This window comes from Cherax quadricarinatus, chromosome 52, assembly GCF_038502225.1.
Source record: "Cherax quadricarinatus isolate ZL_2023a chromosome 52, ASM3850222v1, whole genome shotgun sequence".
Lineage (NCBI taxonomy): Eukaryota > Metazoa > Arthropoda > Malacostraca > Decapoda > Parastacidae > Cherax > Cherax quadricarinatus.
Genome location: NC_091343.1, coordinates 27,586,946 through 27,613,421, shown reverse-complemented (window position 1 = coordinate 27,613,421; position 26,476 = coordinate 27,586,946). Strand labels below are relative to the sequence as shown.

Below are 26,476 nucleotides of genomic sequence, written 5' to 3'. Positions count from 1 at the left end.
ATCAGAATGAGGCATGACACAAGCGGTGTTCCACAGGGGTCAGTGTTGGGCCCTTGTTGTTCACAATTTACTTAAGTGATATAGATGAGGGAATAAATAGCGACATAAGCAAATTTGCTGATGACACCAAAATTGGCCGTCCAATTCATTCTATTGAGGACATTAGTACACTCCAGGATGATTTGAACAGACTGATGCAGTGGTTGGAGAAGTGGCAGATGTGGTTTAATATAGACCAGTGTTATTCACTAATTTTTGCAAGAGAGCCACTTCAGTTAAACACATTGATTGAGAGACCTGCAGCTACTGCAAGTTAGCGCAATGAATACCACTGAATAGACAAATGCAAAGTTCTAAATGTTGGGCAGGACAATAACCATGCCACTTATAAACTGGATAGTGTAGATCTTAATGCTCTTGATTGTGAAAAGGATTTAGGAGTTGTGGTTAGCAGTAATCTGAAATGAAGACAACAGTGCATAAGTGTTCGCAATAAAGCTAACAGAATCCTTGGCGTCATATCTAGAAGTATAAATAATAGAGGTCCTCAGGTTGTTCTTCAACTCTATATATCTTTGGTTAGGCCTCATTTAGATTATGCTGCACAGTTCTGGTCACCATATTACAGAATGGATATAAATGCACTGGAAAATGTACAGAGAAGGATGACAAAGCTGATCCCATGTATCAGAAATCTTCCCTATAAGGATAGGCTGAGGTCCCTGATTCTGCACTCTCTAGAAAAGCATAGAATTAGAGAGGATATAACTGAGGTATAAAAATGGAAAACAGGAATAAATAAAGGGGATGTAAATAGCATGCCGAAAATATCCAGGCAAGACAGGACTCACAGCAATGGTTTCAAGTTGGAAAAGTTCAGATTTAGGAAGGACATAGGAAAGCACTGGTTTGATAATAGAGTTATGGATGAATGGAACAAACTCCCGAGTACCGTCATAGAAGCTAAGACCTTGTGTAGCTTTAAAAATTGATTGGATAAATACATGAGTGGGTGTGGGTGGGTACGAGTTGAACCTTACTAGCTTGGGCTACCAGGTCTGGTGCCGTGCCCCTCCCTGAAGTGGAAATGATCTGACTAGGTGGTCACTGTTCTACACCGGGGGGTGGCACGGACCTGCGTCACATGGCATGGACCTGCAGTGTTCCTTCTTTCATATGTTCTTATGTTCTTATTGTACTCTGTTTTGCAAACCAGGCACCTTGGGGCCTGATACCTCTCACTATCGTCCCATTGCTCTCACCAGTCCAGTCTGTTAGGTAATGGAACGATTGGTGAATAGACGTCTTATATGGTATTTGGAGACTCACAATAGTCTTTCTCCTCTCCAATATGGCTTTCGCAAGGGCTGCTCTACGTACTTTAGAACCCATGCTCCACTTAGAAAAGTAAGTGCGAAATGTCCTTGCTAATAAACACTCTGTCCTAGCAGTCGTTTTTGATATCGAGAAGGCCTATGACACCACTTGGAGGTATAACATTTTAGCTCAGGCCCACTCCTAAGGCCTCCGCCGTAATCTACCAACCACCCTTGCTGCTTTCTTATCTGAAAGACATTTTCATGACCATGGTGGCGCCTCGCTTTCCTCAGACTTTGTTCAGGGCGACGGAGTCCGACAAGGTTGTTTCCTTAGCACTACCCTTTTCTCTTGGCTAAAAATTAGAACCTACCTCCTGTTCCTCCATCTCATATTTAGTAGTCACTTTATGTGGATGACATCGCTATAGCTTACGCAGGCGCTGACTGTCGCCTGGTAGCGGCCTCTTCAGGATGCAGTTGACCGGGTTTCCCATTGGGCCAGTTCTCATGAATTTAAATTTTCTAGTGCGAAAACCCATTTCATTATCTTCCTTAGACGTCCTCTTGTCCCAGATATTCCATTGTATTTACATGGCACATGTATTCCAGAATGTGATACAGCCTTCTATTCGAACGCCGTTTGAAATAGAAACCTCACACTTCCTCTTTGAAGGCAGCTTGCCATGGTCTGCTGAATCTCCTTAAAATTTTTGCGTATCATTCATGGGGAACAGATCTGTTTGCATTCCACTCTAGTCTTGTCCAAAATAGATTATGGTGACTAAGTCTATTCTGAGGCTTCTCCTACAATTCTTTCTAAGTTAGATTACCTTCATCATCTGGGTCTATGTTTATGCCTTGGTGTCTTTTGTTCATTTGCGATTGAAAGCCCCTATGCTGAGGCGAATGTTCCTTCCTTAACTGATCATCGTGATGCTCGTTGTCTTCGTTACTTTGTCCGCTCTCATGGTCTCAGATGTTAGTAGAAGTCCGTTATTTGTTTGGCAACCCTGCAAACTCCGACCAATTTTTCTTCGTCTTCACTCAGTCCAGTCTTCTCTCCAGTTCCTTCCCTTGTACATTCATGTAGTGTCTGCCTTTTCCCTTCCCGCTTGGGAGGTTCCAACAGTTTGTGTCTGTTCTCCCCTACTGCCATGAGCCAAAGCTCTCCTACCTACAACTGCTTCTTGCACTCTTTTTATCTTGATCACTTTCGGTCACATGTTCATGGCGTTGCTGTTTATACAGATGGTTCTAAATCTTCTGACAGTGTTGGGTTAGCGGTGGTGTTTCCTGACAATGTTGTCCGAGGTCATTTGTTAGACTCAGCTAGTGTTTTTACCACCGAGTTGTAAGCCATCCTCATAGTGCTTCTTCGCATTACATATGTCTCCTTCGATGTTTGTGTTGCGCGGTCAGTGGTATGTGATCTTCTGGCTTCCATTCAGGGATAATTTTCCAGTCATCTCGGCCCGTTTTCGAGGCCGTTGGCAGCATTGGTGGTCGGATATACACCATAACAAATTGCACTCTATTAAACCACTTTGGATTTGTAGCCATCTTCTTACTACCATTGCTGTACTCCAGAGACTGCGCTCTATCATCTCTGCATCAGTCATACTCCCATTACTCATGGGTATCTGATGGAGCGACCTAATATTCCTCTCTGTGAGGTTCGTCAGGTCCCTATGGGACAAAATTCATAAGGCATCTAGATATGAAAATGTAATAATGGAAGATTTTAACTTTAGACAAACTGGTTGGAACAATATGACAGGAAATCTTGAGTCTAGTGACTTTCTTGATACGGTTCAGGATTGCTTTTTAGAATAGGTTGTGACGGAACCAACTAGAGGAACCAGTCTGCTCGAGTTGGCTCTTACCAACAAAGATTCACTAATTAATAATCTTGAGGTTAATGATGAGCTTGGGGAAAGTGATCACAAATCACTTAATTTCAGTATATCATGGAATCACCCAGATAATTGCAACAAAATCTCTGTCCCAGATTTTCGCTTGGCCGACTTCAGGGGGCCATAAAGCTCGCCCAGCGCGAACTAAAAAAATATTCGAAAAAAATTCACAAATTGAGTTAATCATATACAAAAATAGCTTAACTCTCTGGCAACACAATGGTACAAGAATCATTGTTCTATGACAAGGAATTATGGTCATTTAAATCACCTAGGGTGGCGTCACCACCCGTGGCAGGTGTGCTCACCTGCTGTCAATTTTCATGTTTTTTTCCGATTTTTTTTTCGTGTATTTATTGTATTATTCTTTCTAATATAATAATTGACGATTTGGCATTATAAGAAAGTGGGTGGGACTTATACATAGACTTACAGCCAATCAGGAACCTTCTGGGAACATCTTGCGTACGTCAGCAGAAATTCCAGTCTCGGGATAGCCGGGGAATATGCTTCAATATATCGCTATTATCGCTACTAAGGCTTATTTATCTATCACAATTGATCTAATATGACATAGTAAACAATATAAATAACAAAGAAATATGATAAATACTCCAGAATGAATAATATATGACATTCTTCGAGCGCTCCCTCTGTAGCTAGGGATGGCTTCCATTCTCCTCCTATCACCTCCAAGGTCCTTATATTAAAGAAAACGGAGAGTGGTAACTATGATATACACTCGTAATGCAATATAAAACTGAGAAAAATGCTATTTTCTCAAAAAAAAAAAAAAAAAAAAAAAAAAAAAATCAGTGGTCCGGCTGTTTCGCGGATTATCTCGGAAGTAAGCTATTCACATATATATTGACTTACTGTCGTTAATAATAATAGAAATGCAATGAAATTCACAAACAACATAAAGAAAAGATTGTTTTACAAACTGGTTATTATCATTTTGAGATATCATAATTTGTTTTCTATTTTTGTGAGAGCAAAAGTCAGATATTTGGCTGAACGTCAAAACCATGCAAACTTTATTTTTTTAAGAATGAAGATAGGATAAATTACAGTAAAGTTATTCATGATAAATAGTTTAGCATTTTTTAAGCATAGATAATGCCAAAACAGCTTCTCCAAGTACCACTTCGACAGTAACTTGCAATATGTATGATTATTAGTAAATAATTTTTTCTCAGTTGTTTTTTGAGCTATCTTATTGAAATTTGGTCACATTAAAATGGAAAGGTGCTTCTTTACGTACACAAAAATGAAAGAAATCGAACGAGAAATAAAGAAGTTCAGGTGCTAACTCAACTGGGCCCCTTCATGGGACTGAAAAATTACCTGGGTGGACTAAATTGGGATGTCCTGACTATGGGTCAGGTAGGTGGTCTTGGTTGCCAATATGACGTTTTTCAGAACATAGTTCTAGCTGCCCAGACAACTTTTGCTCAGAGTAGGGAAATTAGATCTATCAAAAATTATCCCAAATGGATGAACAATAGATTGAAACAACTCATTGGTCAACAGAGAGGTATATATAGGCGTATCAAAAGAGGGGATGGGAAGTTAAGAAACCAATATATTCAATTCAAGAGAGAAATAAAGAAAGGTGTGGAAAATACCGTATATATTTTCCAGAAATACAGTAGTTATATATAAATAGATGGCCATACTGTATTTAATAATATTTATGTCATAGAAAACGGAAAGCCTGCATCTGCACAGAAGACAGTCGCCATTGTTTGTTTAAAATGAAAGTAACAGACATTAATGGGAAGAATTTTTAATGCTCTAGAGGTTAAATTTGGGCTGACAACTCTCAAATAGGAGGCGAAATTGTTGGATGTGCATTCCTGCATAATTTGAGTATCAGGCAACAGGACAGGACAACTCCAGGAACCTCAGATAAGCTATCTAATTTATGTTTAAATTCTGGCCAGTAAATTTTTCATAAATGTAGGCAAAGGGGGGGGGTCCTGTACATGACGCAATACTCTCCAGTTAAATTGGTGAGTGTTATGATTAAGATATATTCTCCTTCTGTTATATAAATGTCTTTATATATTATTATTTTTTAATTTAATATACAGTCTGCAAATTTATATATTTACCAGCATTCCTAGTGTATGTATATTTTATTTATAATTAATAGGTCCAGAGCAACTTGTGGATATGACAGTGGTAGGTATCAAAGGGGGACATTTTTGGCGACCTAGGTGTCCCAAATTCCTACTTGTCTGACTGATAAATAATAATTACCTTTGTTCATTTACTGTTATGTACACAATGATATATTCAGATAAATGAAATTTTCCACATTTAATTTGTCCGTTGGTCCTTTGAACTGGATGTAATTAGTGAAGTCATTAATTAGGTAATTACTTAATTATTATATGTGAAATGACAGAAGGAGGTGGATGTTAAGTTCACTTAATGTGTAGTGGATTATAATTATTACAATATTAATTTGATAAGACAATTCTGGCCAAGATTTATATCAGTGTATGTGTAATTGATAAGACAAGTGTGGCTAAAGATTATATTGTGTATAATATTAATTTTGCTATGCCAAATTCTGGCAAGGATTTATGTTAATTTTTATAATATTAATTTTGATAAGCCGAGTCTGGCTAAAGGTTTGTATTAATGTACATATGAGGTTTATATTATTTTCTTACATGTAATTGAAAAGCTCAAGGGTAGCTAGGATTTATTCAAAGGTAAGTTGCATCAGTGTTGTAAGTTGTAATCAGTGTTATTAATTGAGTTGAATTTAATATATTGCATCATGGCTGAAAATGAGGAAATTAATATAGAAGACAAACATATGGAATATAGAGCAAAAAAAGCATCACCACAGGCCAGAAAAAAGTCATGTAACCAAGGCATATAATAAGTGCTTGGAATTAATGAATCAAGAAACTGTGAATACTGATGATTTAAAATTGTATTTAGATGCTTTAGGTAATAGATATGATTCATACAAATTATATTACAACAAATATGAAGGAGATTTGTTAGTAAACTGTGTAGATGAGACTGAAGTAGATCTTATGATTAACCAGTATTATGAATTAGAGGAAAAGATTCTTTCTTGTAAAAGTCAGGCCTTGAATAAATTAAAATGTATAATCCAGGCAGTTAATCAGTCTGCTCCAACAAATAAGATGCCTTTGCCAAAACTCCCAGAATTTTGTTTACTTGTATTTAATCCTGGAGAAAACTGGGACGAGTTTTGGTCAATTTTTAAAGCAGCTGTACATGACAGGAGTGACCTAGCCTGTGTAACTAAATTATTTTACCTCAAAGGACAGGTAAGAGGAGATGCTCACATACCCATACAAGTCTTTCCCAATGTAGATGATTCTTATAAAGAAGCAGTTGACTTGTCGAAGGTAACTTATGGTTATATAGAACAAAGTAGGTTGGATCTAGTGAATATCATTGTTAGTTTAAAATCACCAGATCACACATACAAAGGTTTACAGCAGTTTAGAGTTAAACTGGAGAACACTCTCAAAACTTTAAGTAATAAATATAATCTGAAGGAATCAAACTGGTTATTGAGTGCCATGGTACACAATAAATTAAGCTGTAAAACACTTGAATGGCTCTCAAACAAATATCACAAGGATTATTTTGGACTGGAGGAAATAAGACTAGGTCTACAAGAATTAATTGTGCAGTTGCAGACCAGCCAACTAACTCATTTTAAAGATGCAACACATAATAACTCTGAGGTATCTGTCAAGTTTCACAAAGGGAAAAATTATCCCAATGGTAATAATCAAAATTCATTTCCTGAAAAGAGTTGCATAGGTGCATATCAAGTAGCAGGAATCAGAAATAATGATTCTGCACAAGGTAAGAAGAATAAGTACCCTCCTAAGGGTAGCCCAGTTAATAAGAAACCAGTCAAAGAAAAGAGAGATCGTCTTTTCTGCAAGGGAACTCATTTTTCTAAGAATTGCAATGCATACAATTCATGGAATTATAAAGTTGAAAGATTGGAGGAACTTGACAGATGTATCAGGTGTTTAGGTAATCACAATGTAAAGGATTGTCATGCCAAATTAAACAACTGTTATCAATGTCACAAAGGAATACACCATATATTCATGTGTAAGGGTCTTTATGATAATGTTGATAATAATGATAATGTTGACAATCCTGACACAACAGAAGCTAATGTAAAAATTGCTGCTAATGTTAATAATGATGGTTTTGCTGAAGTAGCCTTACCTGTGTTACAGGTAAAAATTGATGATAAAAGGCATAAATCAAAAAATGTAACTGCACTATTAGACCAGGGATCACAGCATACTTTCATAAAACGTAAATGTTTTGATGGTATGAAAGTAGAGATGGGAGATCCTACCACTCTAAAATTATCTGGTTTTCTCTCTGATAAAATGGCTCAATTGTATGACACTGTTTACGTAACTGTCAGGTTGGGCAATGAGAAAAAACGTGGTAATACAGTAATTGTAGATAGACTTCCAGAGAAAATATCTACAGTAGGGCTTAGTAAAGCTACAGAAGGACTTTCACCTAATGAAAATTTAGCACCTTCTGGTGTAAGTGATGATTCTGTAGGCCCAATAAATATTTTGATAGGTAGTGACTATTATGCCTCCTTTGTAAAGGGTATGGTAAAGAAATGTGGTGTCACCCTTTTGAAGACTGCAGGAGGCCATGTAATGTACGGTACGATTCCTCGTAATAATAATTCATGACTAAAGGAAACTACAAATACCATAACTGTCTGTCTTACTCATGAAGTCGTGCCCCAGTATAATTCTTCCATAGAGGATGGTGTTGATCCAGTGCATAAATTGTGGGAATTCGACAGCATTGGAATAACTCTAAATGAAGAAAGTCCAGACGATTCTTTTACTCTGGAACAATACCTGAGAGATGTAAAATTTGAATCTTGACAATACTGGGTGCGACTTCCGTGGAAACTGAACCATCCAGAATTGCCCACTAATTACAGAATGGCATATGGACAATTAAAGGCTCAGCTCCACAAACTGAGTAAGACACCAGAATTGTTAACTGCCTATAATGATATAATTGCTGAGCAGTTAATTAATAAATTTATAGAAGAGGTACCTCCTGAGCAAGCCAAAATTTATGGTCACTATTTGCCACATCACGGAGTGAAGAAGGATTCTAAGACCACTCCTTTGAGGATTGTGTTTAACTGTTGTGCCAGGAGTAACAAAAATGTACCTAGTTTAAATGACTGTTTGATGACAGGTCCATCGTTGACGGAAAAATTAGGAGATATCTTATTAAATTTCAGAGTGAAGCATTATGCCTTTACGGCTGATATAAGTAAAGCTTTCCTAAGAGTGGGTTTACAAGAGGCTGACCGGGACTGTACCTGCTTTTTATGGCCTGAGAATCCTATTGACCCACTTAGCCCTCTGAAAGCCTTTTGCTTTAGGAGCGTATTATTTGGTGTTACATCCAGTCTGTTCCTACTTCAAGCGACGATAAATGCACACCTTAAACGTATGGGAAGCCCATTGAGTAAAGTAATGAGCAAACAATTTTATGTGGACAATTTCCTGGGTGTGACGTCAACTGAAGAGGAACTGTTAATGACATATGGAGAGGCTAATAAAATAATGCAAAGTGCAAATATGCCTCTGAGGGAATGGAACAGTAATTCGTCCAAATTAAAGGACAAAATAAGTAAAAATTTCCCTGGAGATGAAGTGCCAAAATGTAGTAATGTACTGGGTTTAACTTGGGATACTGAGAGAGATTTGTTAATGTTAAAACCTAATAATTACAGTATGCCCAATAAATTAACTAAGAGAGTTTTACATGCAGAAGTTTCCAAATGTTTTGATCCACAAGGTTTAGTGTCACCCCTTACTATAAGAGGGAAATTATTAATACAGGAAGCATGGAAACTTAAATGTGTTTGGGATGAAATTCTACCTGAGGAATTCATTAACAGTTGGGATGAATTAATTTGTGATTATGAGAAAATTCCAATGTTGGAGTTCCCATGCCAGGTGGCCAATCCAAATGGGAAAAATGTACTCCACATTTTTTGTGATGCTTCAAAATTGGCATATGGATCAGTTGCTTACCTTCAATGTAATAGTGTTATTTCTCTTGTTATGTCTAAGGCTAAAGTGTCTCCAATTAAATCACATACCTTACCTCAGTTGGAATTAACAGCCATTTATGTAGGTGTAAAATTAGCTAATTATATAAAAAATAAGTTGCAGGAGATAAATATTAGCGACACTGTAATTTGGTCTGATAATGAGGTATCCTTACCATGAATTCGTAATGGAAACAGTAAAAATGTGTACGCACAAAACAGAGTCACTGAAATTAATCAGATGCAAGAGAAATATAACAGTTTGGGTCAGCATATGTTAACATTTAATCATAGACCTGGTGAGGAGAGTCCAGCTGATTTCTTGTCTCAAGGGTTACCTTATGCTAAATTTGTAAATACTGTATTATGGTTTAAAGGACCGAGCTGGTTGGTATATAAAGCTAATTGGCCTGTACAAAAGGCGTATATTGCTCCTGTTGAAATTACTGTGACCACCACTCCAATAGTTTGTCCTTCCATAGCCACTGATATAAATAGGTATTCTTCTTTACCCAAACTAATCAATGTAACTAAGTTGGTGTTTAAATTTTTAAACAAGATGAATATATCATATAAATTTTCACATCCTCTTGAATATTGGATAAAGAGGGTACAAGAAGAAATCTATGGAAATGAGATTAAATTGATGGTGGAAAGAAAAATTGTGAAAGGTTCCATAATAGAGAAATTGAGGCTGTATTTATAGAACAATGTAATTAGGTGCAGAGGTATGATACAAAATGTTAAATTGGGTGATTATGCTAAACACCCTATCTTACTGCCCAAAACTCATCATCTAACGAATTTGATTGTTCTAAATGCCAATAAAAATGTAATGAATGGTGGGGTACAAGATACCTTAAATTGTATTAGGGAAACTTTCTGGATTCCACAAGGACAGCAAAGTGTACAAAGGGTGATTAAATCTTGTGTAATATGTCGCCGTGTGGATGCCAGATCCTATATGTACCCAGGTCCTCCACTATTGCCAAATGAGCAATTTGAGTCGTTTAGCAACGATCTCCACCCGACTGCAGTGTCGAAAATACTGTATATATTTTCCAGAAATACAGTAGCTATATGTAAATAGATGCTCATACTGTATTTAATAATATTTATGCCATAGAAAACAGAAAGCTTGTGTCTGCGCAGAAGACAGTCGCCATTGTTAGTTTTAATTGAATTGTTGGATGTGCATTCCTGCATAATTTGAGTATCAGGCGACAGGACAGGACAACTCCAGGAATCTCAGATAAGCTGTCTAATTTATGTTTAAATTCTGGCCAGTAAATTTTTCATAAATGTAGGCAAAAAGGGGGGGTCCTGTACATGACACATTAATCTCCAGTTAAATTGGTGAGTGTTATGATTAAGATATATTCTCCTTCTTTTATATAAATGTGTTTATTTATAATCATTTTTTAATTTAATATACAGTCCACAAATTTATATATTTACCAGCATTCCTGGTGTATGTATATTTCATTTATAATTAATAGGTCCAGAGCAACTTGTGGATATGACAGTGGAAAGTATCGAAGAGGGACATTTTTTGTGACCTAGGTGTCCCAAATTCCTACTTGTCTAACTGATAAATAATAATTATCTTTGTTCATTTACTGTTATGTACATAATGATGCAATCAGATAAATGCAATTTTCCACAAAAGGAATAAGAAAATCAAAAAGGGATTATGAGACTAAGGACGCAAGGGATTCAAAGACTAACCCAAAAGGGTTCTTTCAGGTATACAGAAGTAAGATTAAGGACAAGATTGGCCATTTTTAAGAGTAACTCTGGTCAGATCACTGACAGTGATAAGGATATGTGCAAAATTCTCAATGCCTACTTCCTCTAAGTTTTCACCCAGAAAAATACTAGCAATATTCCTGAAATAATAGATTATGTAGAACAGGACGATAATAAACTATGCACGATTGCAGTAACTAGTGACATGGTCCTCAGAAAAATAGAGAAACTAAAATCTAACAAATACCCCAGGCCCAGAATGTGGAAAATATTTAAATTTTCCGAAGCTATAGTACCTAATAGGTGTTTAATGTGTTGATTTTGGTCAAAAATATGTTTGAAAATAGAATAGAACCAACAGGGTTCCACCTGTGCCTGCGCAGATGTGCGGGGAGACAGGTCAAGACAAGGCATCGGGGAGCAAGAGGGTTTTGAATGTAGTTAATAGGCTGTGAAAACATGGAACCAGGAAATTGGCGTTCACGGCAGCCTAAAGATTAATATAGGCCTCACTTCATAATAGGAAGTGTCATAACTGTCCCTGGTGAAGAGTGAGGGAACGGGATTGACGGCACCGCTGTAATAAGTGGCAAAATTAGTGAATAATGGTAGGATGGGTGGTGACTGGTGCGCGGCCATGGAGTGTGTCCAGGGGAAAATACCCGTGATTTAATCCTCACTCATCGGTCTCAGATCTTAATTGAGTGACCTCTAATGTGTATAATAATTATGATACATTAAATCGTCTTGTGAATTGTAATGTAATCAGTGATAATAACGCTAAGTTAAGAGAATGCGTGAAGTGAAATAAGTCACCCTGCTCCGAGTGAACATGCTAGTCCTCGTGGTTCCCGTCCCAAGGATAGTGAAGTTTTATGGAGTCACGACTTGTAAACCGGGATACACCAACGAATACCTCGTCCTGCTGGAATAAGAACCGTGTCGGTGTAGCAGGACATCGAAATGAGGTGGTGAATGGAGGAAATAAGGACTATCAATCACCCACAGTTAAGTAACCTTTCTAATTATAGCAGACTGATACTGGCCAGTTAGGTATGTTGTAATTGGATAGGTTATGGGTGATCCAGCTACATCAAGTGACCACCAGAGAATATCTGGTAAGTGGTGGGATTATATACAAGTGTTTTTCCTTAATGGATATATCCATGTGTAACCTACCCCCCCCCTTCATTCAGATAAACTAATGTAATCTATACAGTCCACAATTAATTAGTAGTGCCATACTTGTGGGTGCTATCCAATTTATACTGGTCTCGGATAGATATGGATAAGATTGTGAGGGTCGAAGAGACCACCCGCAGGGACCAGAAGTGGTTAAGTTTTCTCACATGTCTACATGGGGTGACTACGGTAAACAATATGGCTGTCGTCTCCCAATGAGAGTACTTGTATGCATATAATGTTGAGGTACATACAGGTAACCCCCCATAAAATTTTCCATATCTGCCCGCTGGTCCTTCGAACTGGATGCAATCAGTGAAAAAATTAATTGAATTAATTACTTAATAATTAAGTGACTGATTGAAGGAAGTGGATGTAGGGTACACAAATTTAATCAGTCGTGTGGTTGATGATAATTAGTCCAATTAATTACTAGCACATGAGTGGCTAGGATTTATACAAGAGTAAAGTGCAAGAATTACTCTCACAAGGTGTCTACTTAAGTTGTATAATTGGTGATTATTAATTCCCTAACCATGGCTGGGTCTGAGGAAGTTAGTGCGGCTGGCAAGTCCATGGATGCCAAAGCAAAGAAAGCATCACTACAAGCTCGGAAGGGTCATGTTACTAAATCATACAACAAGTGTATGGAGTTAATGGGACAAGAAGCAGTAAACCCTGATGAATTAAAGTTACACCTAGATGCTTTAGAAAATGCATATGAGTCATATAAATTTTGTTATAAGGACTGTGAGAGAGATCTGCTGGTGAATTGTGCAGATGATGCTGAAAGGGAGCGGCTGCTGGATCAATATTATGAAGTGGAGGACAACATTGTGTCCTGCAAAACTAAGGCTTTGGAGAAGGTAAAGGGTGTAAACAATGTTGCTGGTCAACCTAGTAAGGAAAATCAGAGGTGTCTACCAAAACTCCCAGAATTATGCATACCTGTGTTTAATCCAGGAGAAAACTGGGAGGAGTTTTGGTCTATCTTTAAAGCAGTCATACATGATAGGAGTGATCTGGCAAGTGTTACCAAATTATGCCATTTAAAGGGACAAGTAAGGGGAGATGCGCATGTTCTCATACAAGCATTCCCAAATGTAGATGACTCCTATAGTGAGGCAGTTGACTTGTTGGAGGTCACTTATGGTAACTTGGAGCAAAGTAGGCTGGATCTAGTAGCTATTTTGACTAGTTTGAAGACTCCAAATCACAACCGCAATGGCTTACAGCAATTTAGGATCAAACTAGAAAGCACTCTTAAGACCTTGAGTAATAAATATGATCTAGAGGGAGCAGAGTGGTTGTTGAGTGCCTTGATTCAGAATAAATTGAACCACAAGACAGTAGAGTGGCTATCTAACAGATATCACAAGGGTTACTTCGGGTTGGAAGAAATAAGAGTGGGCCTGCAGGAGCTAATTGTCCAACTGCAGACCAGCCAACCCATTACCTCTAGGAATACCACGTCTACAGACCGCAGTGCACCTGTCAAGTCCTACAAAAGAAAAATTTATCCCAATATCAATAATCATAAGTCACCTACTAAACGGGGTTAAGTAGGCACATATCAAGTGACAGGGGCCAGTAATAGTGGTTCTTCACATCAAAGCAAGAGGAGTAAGTACCACAATAAGGGTAGCCCAGTTGATAAGAGGTCAGGTAAAGAAAGGAGAGATTGTATCTTCTGCAACGGTGCTCGTTTCTCTAAGAACTGTAATGCCTATAATTCATGGGATGTTAAAATGGAAAGAATGAAAGAACTTGACAGATTTATCAGATGTCTAGACAATCATAATGTAAAGGATTGTCATACCAAATTGAACAGTTGCTATCAATGCAACAAGGGAAGGCACCATACAATTATGTGCAGGGTTGTATGTAATTTTTATAATAATGGTGACAATAATGATAATGTTAATAGCCCTGACACTACGGTGACTGATGTAAAGGTTGCAGCTAATGGCAATAATGGTGGCCTAGCTGAGGTAGCCTTGCCGGTGTTGGATGTAATAATTCAGGATAAAGGGCATAAATCCAAAACCATGCGGCGTCACTCTCCTCAACACTGGTACGGGCCATGTAATATATGGCAGACTACTGCCTAGTAATAATGACTAGAGGAAGTAGTAAATACAGTCACGGTGTCTTACTCATAAAAGGTCAACCCAGTACAAGTATTCTTCTATCGAGGATGATGTTGAACCAGTCTAATTTGTGGGAGCTGGACAGCATAGGGATTAATATAAATGAGGAAAGTCCAAATGATTCCATTACTCAGGAACAATACCTGAAGGATGTTTAATGTGAATCTCGACATTACTGGGTGCGACTTCCGTGGAAGCTCAACCGTCCAGAATTACCTGCTAATTATAGGATGGCATATGGACAGTTAAAGGGCCCAGCTCTGCGAACTGAACAAGACACCAGAATTGATGACTGCTTATAATGATATAATAATAAAACAGTTAAATAATAAATTGTTCTTACTTCAGGCGACGATAAATGCACACCTTAAGTGCACAGGTGGTCCACTGAGCGAAGTAATTGGGTAAATAATCTTATGTGGACAATTTCCGGGTGTGACATCAACTGAAGAGAAACTAATGAGGATATGTGATAGGGTTAATGAAATAATGCAAGGTGCAAGGATGCCCCTGAGGGAATGGAACAGTAATTAACCCATTTCGAGGGATCAATAAATATGGATAGCCCTGGAGTTGAAGTGCCTATATGCAGTAATGTGCTGGGGCTGACTTGGGACACTGAGAGAGACTTGTTATTGTTAAAGGCTCATAATTCCAGTATGCCAAATAAATTAACCCACAGAGCATAGGCTTAGTGTCACACCTTACAATAAGTGGGAAATTGTTAATACCAGAAGCATGGAAGCTTGAGTGTGCTTTGGATGGAGCCCTACCTGAGGAGTTAACAGGTGGAAAGAATTAATGGGTGATTATGTAAATACCAATGTTGGAGTTCCCAAGCAAGGTGGCCAGTGAAGATGGGAAAATTGTACTCCACATTATTTAAGTCGTCTATCAAAGACCTCCACCTGGCCGCAGTGTGAAAAATATTTTAATTTTCCAAAGCTATATGCCTAATAGGTGTTTAATGTGTTGATTTGGGTCAAAAATGTATTTGAAAATGGAATAGAACCAACAGGGTTTTCCCTGCGCCTGCGCAGATGTGCGGGGAGACAGGTCGAGACAGGGCATCGGGGAGCGGGAGGGTATTGAATGTAGTTAATAGGCTGTGAAAACATGAAACCAGGAACTTGGCATTCACAGCAGCCTAAGGATTAATATAGGCCTCACTTCATAATAGGAAGTGTCGTAACTGTCCCTGGTGAAGAATGAGGGAACGGGATTGACGGCACCGCTGTAATAAGTGGTAAAATTAGTGAATAATGGTGGGACCGGCAGTGACTGGTGCGTGGCCATAGAGTGTGCCCAGGGGAAAATACCCCTGATTTAATCCTCACTCAATGGTCTCAGATCTTAATGGAGTGACCTCTAATGTGTATAATAATTATGAGACATTAAATCGTCTTGTGAATTGTAATGTAATCAGTGATAATAACACTAAGTTAAGAGAATGCGTGAAGTGAAATAAATCACCATGTTCCAAGTGAACACGTTAGTCCTCGTGGTTCCCGTCCCGAGGATAGTGAAGTTTTATGGAGTCACGACTTGTAAACCGGGATAAACCAACGAATACCTCGTCCTGCTGGAATAAGAACTGTGTCGATGTAGCAGGACATCGAAATGAGATGGTGAATGGAGGAAATAAGGAGTATCAATCACCCACAGTTAAGTAACCCTTCTAGTTATAGCAGACTGATACTGGCCAGTTAGGTATGTTGTAATTGGATAGGTTATGGGTGATCCAGCTACATCAAGTGACCACAAGAGAATATCTGGTAAGTGGTGGGATTATGTACAAGTGTTTTTCCTTGATGGATATATCCATGTGTAACCTACGCCCCCCCCCTTCATTCATGTAAACTAATGTAATCTATACAGTCCACAATTAATTAGTAGTGCCGTACTTGTGGGTGCTATCCAATTTATACTGGTCTCGGATAGATATGGATAAGATTGTGAGGGTCGAAGGGACCACCCGCAGGGACCAGAGGTGGTTAAGTTTTCTCACATGTCTACACAGGGTGACTATGGTAAACAATATGGCTGTCGTCTCCCAATGAGAGTACTTGTATACATATAATGTTGAGGTACATACAGGTAACCCCCTATAAAATTTTCCATACAGATGAACTGTTTGCAAGGGTGTTAAAGGAATAAAGAGGAACTTAGCATACCTTTGGCTAATCTTTTTAACATATCACTACAAACTAGCATAGTGCCTGATAAGTGGAAAATGGCAAATGTAACACCTATTTAAAAGGCAGGTGACAGGTCCTTGGCTTCAAAGTATAGACCAACAAGCCTTACCTCCAAAGTGGGAAAATTTATAGAATCAATAATTACTGAAGCAATTCATAGCCATCTTGATAGGCACAGATTGATTAATGAATCTCAACACAGTTTTACTAAGGGGCGTTCCTGTCTTACGAATTTACTAACATTTTTCACTGAGGTGTTTGAGGAGGTAGATCATGGTAATGAATATGATATTGTTTATATGGACTTCAGTAAGGCTCTCAATAGAGCTCCACATCAGAGGCTATTGAAGAAACTTAAGGCACACGGAATAGGAGAAACTTTTTCCTGGGTAGAGGCATGGCTGACAAATAGACAGCAGAGAGTTTGCATAAATGGGGAGAATTCAGAATAGGGGCACGTCACAAGCGGTGTTTCTCAGGGGTCAGTGTTGGGCCCGTTGTTGTTCACAATTTACATAAACGACATAGAGGAGGGAATAAATAGCGACATAAGCAAATTTGCTGATGACACCAAAACAGGCCGCCCAATTCATTCTAATAAGGACACTAGAGCACTCCAGAATGATTTTAATAGACTGATGCAATGGTCGGAGAAGTGGCAGATGCAGTTTAATTTAGACAAATGCAAAGTTCTAAATGTTGGACAGGAAAATAACCATGCCACATATGAACTAAATAATGAAGATCTTAATACTACTGATTGCGAAAATGATTTAGGAGTTCTGGTTAGGAGTAATCTAAAACCAAAGCAAAAATGCATTAGTGTTTGCAATAAAGCTAACAGAATTCTTGGCTTCATATCTAAAGTATAAATAATAGAAGTCCTCAGGTTATTCTTCAACTCTATATTTCCTTGGTTAGGCCTCATTTAGACTATGCTGCTCAATTCTGGTCACCGTATTACAGAATGGATATAAATGATCTGGAAAACGTACAGAGGAGGATGACAAAGATGATCCCATGTATCAGAAATCTTCCCTATGAGGATAGACTGAGGGCCCTGAATCTGCACTCTCTCGAAAGGCGTAGAATTAGGGGAGGATATGATCGAGGTGTATAAATGGAAAACAGGAATAAATAAAGGGGATGTAAATAGCGTGCTGAAAATTTCCAGCCAAGACAGGACTCGCAGCAATGGTTTCAAGTTGGAAAAATTCAGATTCAGGAAGGATATAGGAAAGCACTGGTTTGGTAATAGAGTTGTGGATGAGTGGAACAAACTCCCGAGTACAGTTATTGAGGCTAAAACGTTGTGTAGTTTTAAAAATAGGTTAGATAAATACATGAGTGGGTGTGGGTGTGTGTGAGTTGGACCTGACTAGCTTGTACTGCTGCGTTTGGTGCCGTGCTCCTTCCTTGAGTGGAGGTAACCAGACTGGGTGGGCCATTGGGCTAATCAGGGGGGACATGGACCTGCTCCACATGGGTCAGTAGGCCTGTTGCAGTGTTCCTTCTTTCTTATGTTCTTATGTTCTTATTTAGGTACTTCACTTTCTTGTGGATTGTCCAGTTTACCAGCGAGATCGCAGGATTTACCTCCAACCACGCTGCCACCCTACAACTCTTACCTTATCTTCCTTCTTACGGACGGTCCTGCCTTTGACTTACAATCACTTTTTGACTTTTTATCAGCAACTACTTCATTAAACGAATATTGACTCATAGCCCTCAGCGTCCCTTCCAGCCCTTTTCTCCCCCTCACCTCTGATCCCCTCTCCATCTAGCTGTTTACAGCTCCTGCACTATTTTCTGCCTCGCAGCGCTGCATGACCCTTGTCGGTTAAGCCTTTTATTTGATTATAATAATGTGATAAATGTTATAGAAGCGTGTGTATTTTTAGTTACTCTTACCTTAATTATAATTTGCATCAGGGAATATGTAAATCACTTACCTCAGTATTAAGTTGGTTCGTCTCAACTAGGTGTCTGGCCTGTAAACCAAAAGAACAACACATTAACAAACATATTGCAAAAGATTATTTAAATTCATAAATATGTAGCTGAAACAAATTCAGTGTCCCAATTTATATAAAAAAAACATTTAAAAAAATCACATTTGACGGAAGGTCAACAAGACACAACAAATCCAAATATCAAAGCAAATCCATAAATAACAATGAATTTTTATATAACAATAAATCCACAAAGTACAATCAATTTAAAAATCGTAAAATACGCATGGATTTAATGTAGTAGATAATTGTACAACAAATACTAATTAAATAAGATTGTAGTGTTTCAATTAAGACGGTGAAGCTAAGGTAAAATTACTAACAATTTTGTGGCACCCCTGGACACCATCAGTGGCACACCAGTGTTCCGTGGCACCCTGGTTGAAAAACGCTAGCCTATGGCATCAGATACACCGACGGATACCGAAATTCTCAGTGATAACAGACAAGAAGAGAGAGCCTAGAGCAAAGTGTACACCAACGGGTTCTAGATAACATATACTCAACAGCAAAGTGTACACCAACGGGTTCTAGATAACATATACTCAACAGCAAAGTGTACACCAACGGGTTCTAGATAACATATACTCAACAGCAAAGTGTACACCAACGGGTTCTAGATAACATATACTCAACAGCAAAGTGTACACCAACGGGTTCTGGATAACATATACTCAACAGCAAAGTGTACACCAACGGGTTCTGGATAACATATACTCAACAGCAAAGTGTACACCAACGGGTTCTGGATAACATATACTCAACAGCAAAGTGTACACCAACGGGTTCTGGATAACATATACTCAACAGCAAAGTGTACACCAACGGGTTCTGGATAACATACTCAACAGATAACTGGATAACATACTCAACAGCAAAGTGTACACCAACGGGTTCTGGATAACATACTCAACAGCAAAGTGTACACCAACGGGTTCTGGATAACATACTCAACAGCAAAGTGTACACCAACGGGTTCTGGATAACATACTCAACAGCAAAGTGTACACCAACGGGTTCTGGATAACATACTCAACAGATAACATAACATACTCAACAGCAAAGTGTACACCAACGGGTTCTGGATAACATATACTCAACAGCAAAGTGTACACCAACGGGTTCTAGATAACATATACTCAACAGCAAAGTGTACACCAACGGGTTCTGGATAACATATACTCAACAGCAAAGTGTACACCAACGGGTTCTGGATAACATATACTCAACAGCAAAGTGTACACCAACGGGTTCTGGATAACATACTCAACAGCAAAGTGTACACCAACGGGTTCTGGATAACATATACTCAACAGCAAAGTGTACACCAACGGGTTCTGGATAACATACTCAACAGCAAAGTGTACACCAACGGGTTCTGGATAACATATACTCAACAGCAAAGTGTACACCAACGGGTTCTGGATAACATATACTCAACAGCAAAGTGTACACCAACGGGTTCTGGATAACATACTCAACAGCAAAGTGTACACCAACGGGTTCTGGATAACATACTCAACAGCAAAGTGTACACGAACGGGTTCTAGATAACATATACTCAACAGCAAAGTGTACACCAACGGGTTCTAGATAACATATACTCAACAGCAAAGTGTACACCAACGGGTTCTAGATAACATATACTCAACAGCAAAGTGTACACCAACGGGTTCTAGATAACATATACTCAACAGCAAAGTGTACACCAACGGGTTCTGGATAACATATACTCAACAGCAAAGTGTACACCAACGGGTTCTGGATAACATACTCAACAGCAAAGTGTACACCAACGGGTTCTGGATAACATACTCAACAGCAAAGTGTACACCAACGGGTTCTAGATAACATATACTCAACAGCAAAGTGTACACCAACGGGTTCTGGATAACATATACTCAACAGCAAAGTGTACACCAACGGGTTCTAGATAACATATACTCAACAGCAAAGTGTACACCAACGGGTTCTAGATAACATATACTCAACAGCAAAGTGTACACCAACGGGTTCTAGATAACATATACTCAACAGCAAAGTGTACACCAACGGGTTCTAGATAACATATACTCAACAAGGTAACAGACATAAAACAGACAAAACACAAACAAAACAAAAGCACCTTCATCATCTCTGAAGTCTTATCAAGAATCCTCCTGAAAACAGTAAACCCTGCCATCACTTATATAACTCCTACGACATAAAAGGACGTGCCAATATTAAGAACATGAGAACAGAGGAACACTGCAGTACGCCTGTTGGCCCATACTGGGCAGGTCCTTCACAATTCCAAACCACTAACAGAATAGATGCTCAACCCACTTTAGTTCTACCCTAACTCTGATATATCCACTAACTCATGTCCAAGTCCCACTCAAATCCATCCCTTCTCACTCATATATTTATCCACGCTAAACTTGAAATTACCCAGGGTTTTAACTTCAATAACCCTACTAGGCAGAATGTTCCACTCATCAACTACCCTATTTCCAAACCAATACTTTCCTATGTACTTTCTAAATCTAAACTTATGCAATTTGAATCCAATATTGCGGGTTCTCTCTTGGAGAGATATCCTCAAGACCTTATTTATATCCCGTTTGTTAATACCCATCTACCATTTATACATTTCGATAATGTCTCCCCTCATTCTTCGACGTTCAAATGAATGTAATTTAAGGGACTTCAATCTATCTTCACAGGGAAAATTTCTAATGTTATGAATTAATTTTGTCATTCTTCGCTGAATGTTTTCTGACAAATTTATATCCATTCTGTAATATGGAGACCAGAACTGAGCTGCATAATCTAGGTGAGGCCTTACTAATGATGTACAAAGCTGGAGTATAACCGCTGACCTTCTGTTGCTTACACTTCACGATATAAATCCCAATAATCTATTTGCCTTATTATGCATGTTTAGGCATTGCTGTCTTGGTTCAAAGCTGCTGCTTACCATAACCCCCAACTCCTTTTCGCATTCTGTATGGCTAAGTTCAACATTATTAAGCTGGTAAGTACTAGTGTTATGAACATTCCCAAGCTTTAAAACTTGCACTTATCCACATTGAACTGCATCTGCCACTTTTCTGACCACGAATTGAGTTTGTCTAAATCATCTTGAAGTTCTGTGACATTTACGTGTGAATCGATTATCCTACTTACCTTCGTGTTAACAACGAATTTGCTCATATCACTAGTAATTCCCTCGTCAAGATCATTGATGTATATTATAAACAACAACGGGCTTAAAACTGATCCCTGTGGAACGCCACTTGTTACAGATCCCATCTCAGATTAACCCCATTTATGCACACTCTCTGCTTCCTATTGGTGAGTCATGACTCGATCCATGACAACACTTCTCGTATACTTTATCATGATCAACAGCCTCAAAAGCTGTACAATGTTATCTGCCTTGTGGCCCTAACAATTTTCTCCCACAATAGTCTTCCTCGGTCTCTATCGAAGTTTGGGGACAGTATATCATGCCTAAAATCAATTCTTCGTGCCCCTCTGAAAATTCTACCCAAACAGACTCAGTAGGCGTTTCACACTTTATACTCATTTTTATGAAATAGTTTAAACGATCTCGGACATAGTGCCACCCCACCCCCCTTTCCGATATTTCTGTCTACTTGGTACAATTTAAAACCCTGAATGTGACATTCAGCAGGCATGTCCCGATATTTCATACGTCTCGGTTATGGCAAAAACATCAATGTTACCCGCACTTGCAACTAATCTCAATTCGTCCATCTGATTTCTCGCACTACGACTATTAGTGGAATATATGTTTAGAAAATCTCTCTTCTCTTTTCTCTTCGTGCTGATTTCTGTTCCTCCAGTATACCTGTTACTCTCTCTGTCACTTAGTCCCACCAATATTCACCAATAACTCTACCTTATTCTGCCTATAACTGGTTTCCCTAAACCTCACACTATTGCTACACTAAGAATTCAATGATTTTCCACAAAAACTCATACCATTAACTATTTTTAGTTTGAAGACCTAACAGCACCCTCCACTGCGTTTGCCAGTGTTTCCACCTCAAACTTAAATAAGTGAATCCCATCCCTGGCATACATGTCATTTCTGCCATAGAAGAGGATAACAGTTGTCTATGAATGTTATTGCATTTTCCTTACAGTGTTTGTCCAGCCAGCAATTGAAACCAATTGTCCTGGACAACCATTCTTTTCAACTCCTCTCCTGGGCAAAATGCTACATACCACAGGGTTCCCACCCTTCTTCCTAATTATCTCTATTACTGTCCTATATCTGCTAATGAGGTCTTCACTCCTAAGTCTGCCAACATCTTTGCCTCCCACACTGAGGCACTGAGGATTGCTCCCATTACCTTTCATGATACCGTTTAGACGGCTAACAATATTCCCCATCCCAGCCCCAGGAAAACATGCCCTCTGCTTCCTCGTTCTATCCCTAAGGCCCTATCGTGTGACAAAACAGTGTGACATGGTGGGCGTCGCAGGAACTCTTGTAACTCACGAAATCGTAATTACCCGACAGCATACAAACCATAGTACGGGTGGAGATCGAACTCATGGCAAGTGAGTCCTAAAAACTCCAGGCCATTGGCCCAGTGGCTTGTACACTATTCTGGAGTTTTATGACTCACTTGCCATGAGTTTATGCCCCACCGAAAACATTGTTTGTACTCTTGTAGGAGGAAACACGGCATCCTGGGAATGACCTGCAGATACTGCATCACATCAAGAGACATAGCTGCGACCGAGCTATTAAGAGGGTAAAGTTTCGTCTGGAATGGTTAAGCCAGGTATTCATTACTGGGTAGTCACTGCAAGGTTCATTGAACCTAGAGCACAACATAGTTGTTTCCTCGAGTGAGGCTTCGTGGGAACTCAGCAACTGACTGCAGGCTGTACAACATTGTACAGGAGGGCTCTCTATTAGAAACATGTCGTAGGGAAGCAGCAGCAGGGAACTTGGCGCCTCACAGCTTAATTAATGGTGCCGGTGAAAATCGTAAGTATGACTCACGCGTATGTGGGAGTCGTAGGCATGGACGACTGTGTAATGTGACGTCAACGAGAGCGATATGATGATTACAATTACCACTAGGGGGTGTTGTGTCAGTATTTCAATAACTGAATAATGACGAGAATCTATACTCACTTGTGTTGGGCTAAAAAGCCTGTACATAACCGAGTGCATAGTAAATTTAGAGGAAAATGAACTAGCTATCTGCTGCGCAGCTGACCTAGCTAGTCTCATTAATTACTAGACCTACCTGGGTATCTGTATCAGATCCATATGTTCACTCGGGTATCTGTGTCTTGATTGAAGCAGACGTGTTCTTTGAAGAATGTCGCACTACACTACGTCAGGAAATTCACAACGCTCGTTGTTAAACACTATTCATCAAGTATTGTTTATTTTTCACAGTCTTATCACTAAAGAAGCTGTTGTCACTTCTCTGTAAGTGTTCTGCTATGTCTTTGGAGATTCTTTTATGCACACAAACTCGCGATCACTATAGTTTTTGTTATTACAGTGTGATGCATGAGTTGCCTCGACGAAGTCAAAAAGGAATCTACCCCGCAGCGCCCCTCGCTGGCCTGACTTGCCCTCATATAAAGGATTCGTTGATACAAGCAGAATTGCCTTCCTTGCCAAACTGCAACAATTTGCAAAAGAATGCTTGATTTCTTGATATGTCGCAATCACTTAGAGTTCATTATGTCCCACATGTGAATAAAGTGAGGTAGAAGCTCCCCTTTACCTTTCCTGTTTCGGTACAGAGATTAATTACTCTCGTTAATTCACATTGGTCGCAACACTGATCTCTCGCAAAGCAGTCGCATAACTTATGACTGGTACACGCTGGTTAAACATCTGCTTGTAATTACTTGAAGTGGAGGTAAACAAGATGCATGCCCCTTCTGAGAGGGCTGGGCCCCTCAGGACTGGGCCCCTCAGGGCTCATGGGTTGAAAGGCTGAAGGAGGGCCGATACCTCCCTCCTGGAGAAAATTTCTCAACATTGTGCACAGACGTCTCAGGTGTCTGACTCTAGGAGTGTCCAGAGTCAGTCGGCAAGTGGTCACATCGGAAAGTGACCTCTAACACAGAGGGATCTGTTACATTGTTCTAGGGACAGATCATCTGTGAAACACCTACAATCACACCCACAATGAACATCCGGTAACATATTACAACATAGCTTGTGAATCACGTAAAAGCACACCAACACTGAACATGTGGGAACATATTACAACATGGTTTGTGAAACACGTACTAGCACACTCACACTGAACATGTGGGAACATATTACAACATGGCTTGTGAAACACGTGGTAGCATATTACAACAAGGCTTGTGAAACACGTACAAGCACACCAACACTGAACATGCAGTAACATACTACAACATGGCTTGTGAAACACGTACAAGCACACCCACACTGAACATGCGGTAACATATTACATCATGGCTTGTTAAACACGCACAAGCACACCAACACTGAACATGTGGTAACATATTTCAACATGGCTTGTGAAACACGTACAAGCACGCCCACACTGAACATGTGGTAACATATTACAACATTGCTTGTGAAACACGTACAAGCACACTCACACTTAATATATGGTAACATATTACAACATGGTTTGTGAAACACGTACAAGCACACCCACACTGAACATGTGGTAACATATTTCAACATGGCTTGTTAAAAACGTACAAGCACACCAACAATGAACTTGTGGTAACGTATTTCAACATGGCTTGTGAAGCATGTACAAGAACACCCACACCAAACATGTAACATATTACAACATGCCTTGCACTAACAAAAAATGTTTTTGTATGCAGATCGCAGGATTTACCTCTACCAACGCCGCCGCCCTACCACTCTCACCTTATCTTCCATTCTTGCAGACGGTCCTGACTTTGACTTACAATCACTTTTTGACTCTGTCAGCAACTGCTTTACTATACGAACTTTGACACAGCTCTTAGCGTCCCTTCTAGCCCCTTACTCCCCTCGCCTCTGATCCCCTCTCCATCCAGCAGTTAATAGTTCCAGCGTTATTTTCTGCCCCATAGCGTTGCATGGCTGTTGTCGGTTTAACGGTTTATTTGATTATTACAATTTTCTGTGCAGAAATATATACTTAAGGCATTTATAAACAAGTGGTAATAGAACCTGACTGACTGAGACATTAATGAAAGTACTTTAAATCGTTTAGTATTAAATTGTTAAACATTTTCGGTGTGACATCATGAGGTAACATCAGGCGTGACATTGTAGTGACGTGGCTTGACATCGTAGAGTGAGTGAGGTGACATTAAGGTGTGACGTCAAGGAAGAACGCCGTGAGGATACGTCAGTCAGACGTCATGGGGCGACGTCGTGGTGACATTCTGAATCAGACAACAGCAAATAAACATCGCAATTAGTTAGCTAGCGCTGGAAAGTTAGCTGCGCTCAGTGTAAGCTGCGCTCAGTGTAAGCTGCGCTCAGTGTAAGCTGCGCTCAGTGTAAGCTGCGCTCAGTGTCAGCTGCACTCAGTGTCAGCTGCGCTCAGTGTAAGCTGCACTCAGTGTAAGCTGCACTCAGTGTAAGCTGCACTCAGTGTAAGCTGCACTCAGTGTAAGCTGCGCTCAGTGTAAGCTGCACTCAGTGTAAGCTGCACTCAGTGTAAGCTGCGCTCAGTGTAAGTTGCGCTCAGTGTAAGCTGTGCTCAGTGTAAGCTGCGCTCAGTGTAAGCTGCACTCAGTGTAAGCTGCGCTCAGTGTAAGCTGCGCTCAGTGTAAGCTGCACTCAGTGT

The 26,476-nt window shown here is 39.4% G+C and overlaps 1 protein-coding gene across 1 annotated transcript in view; it reads right to left on the bottom strand.

The window, feature by feature from the left end:
- The window catches only part of LOC138854203 (probable glutamate receptor), a 278,593-nt gene extending 255,566 nt beyond the window's left edge, over window positions 1–23,027 (bottom strand). The window contains exons 1-3 of the mRNA XM_070096001.1: window positions 22,893–23,027; window positions 21,825–21,920; window positions 18,597–18,635 (exon numbers count right to left, since the gene is read on the bottom strand). Coding sequence (XP_069952102.1) covers window positions 18,597–18,635; window positions 21,825–21,920; window positions 22,893–23,027 — 270 coding nt within the window. The remainder of the gene's footprint in view (window positions 1–18,596; window positions 18,636–21,824; window positions 21,921–22,892) is intronic.
- Window positions 23,028–26,476: the final 3,449 nt, after the last annotated feature.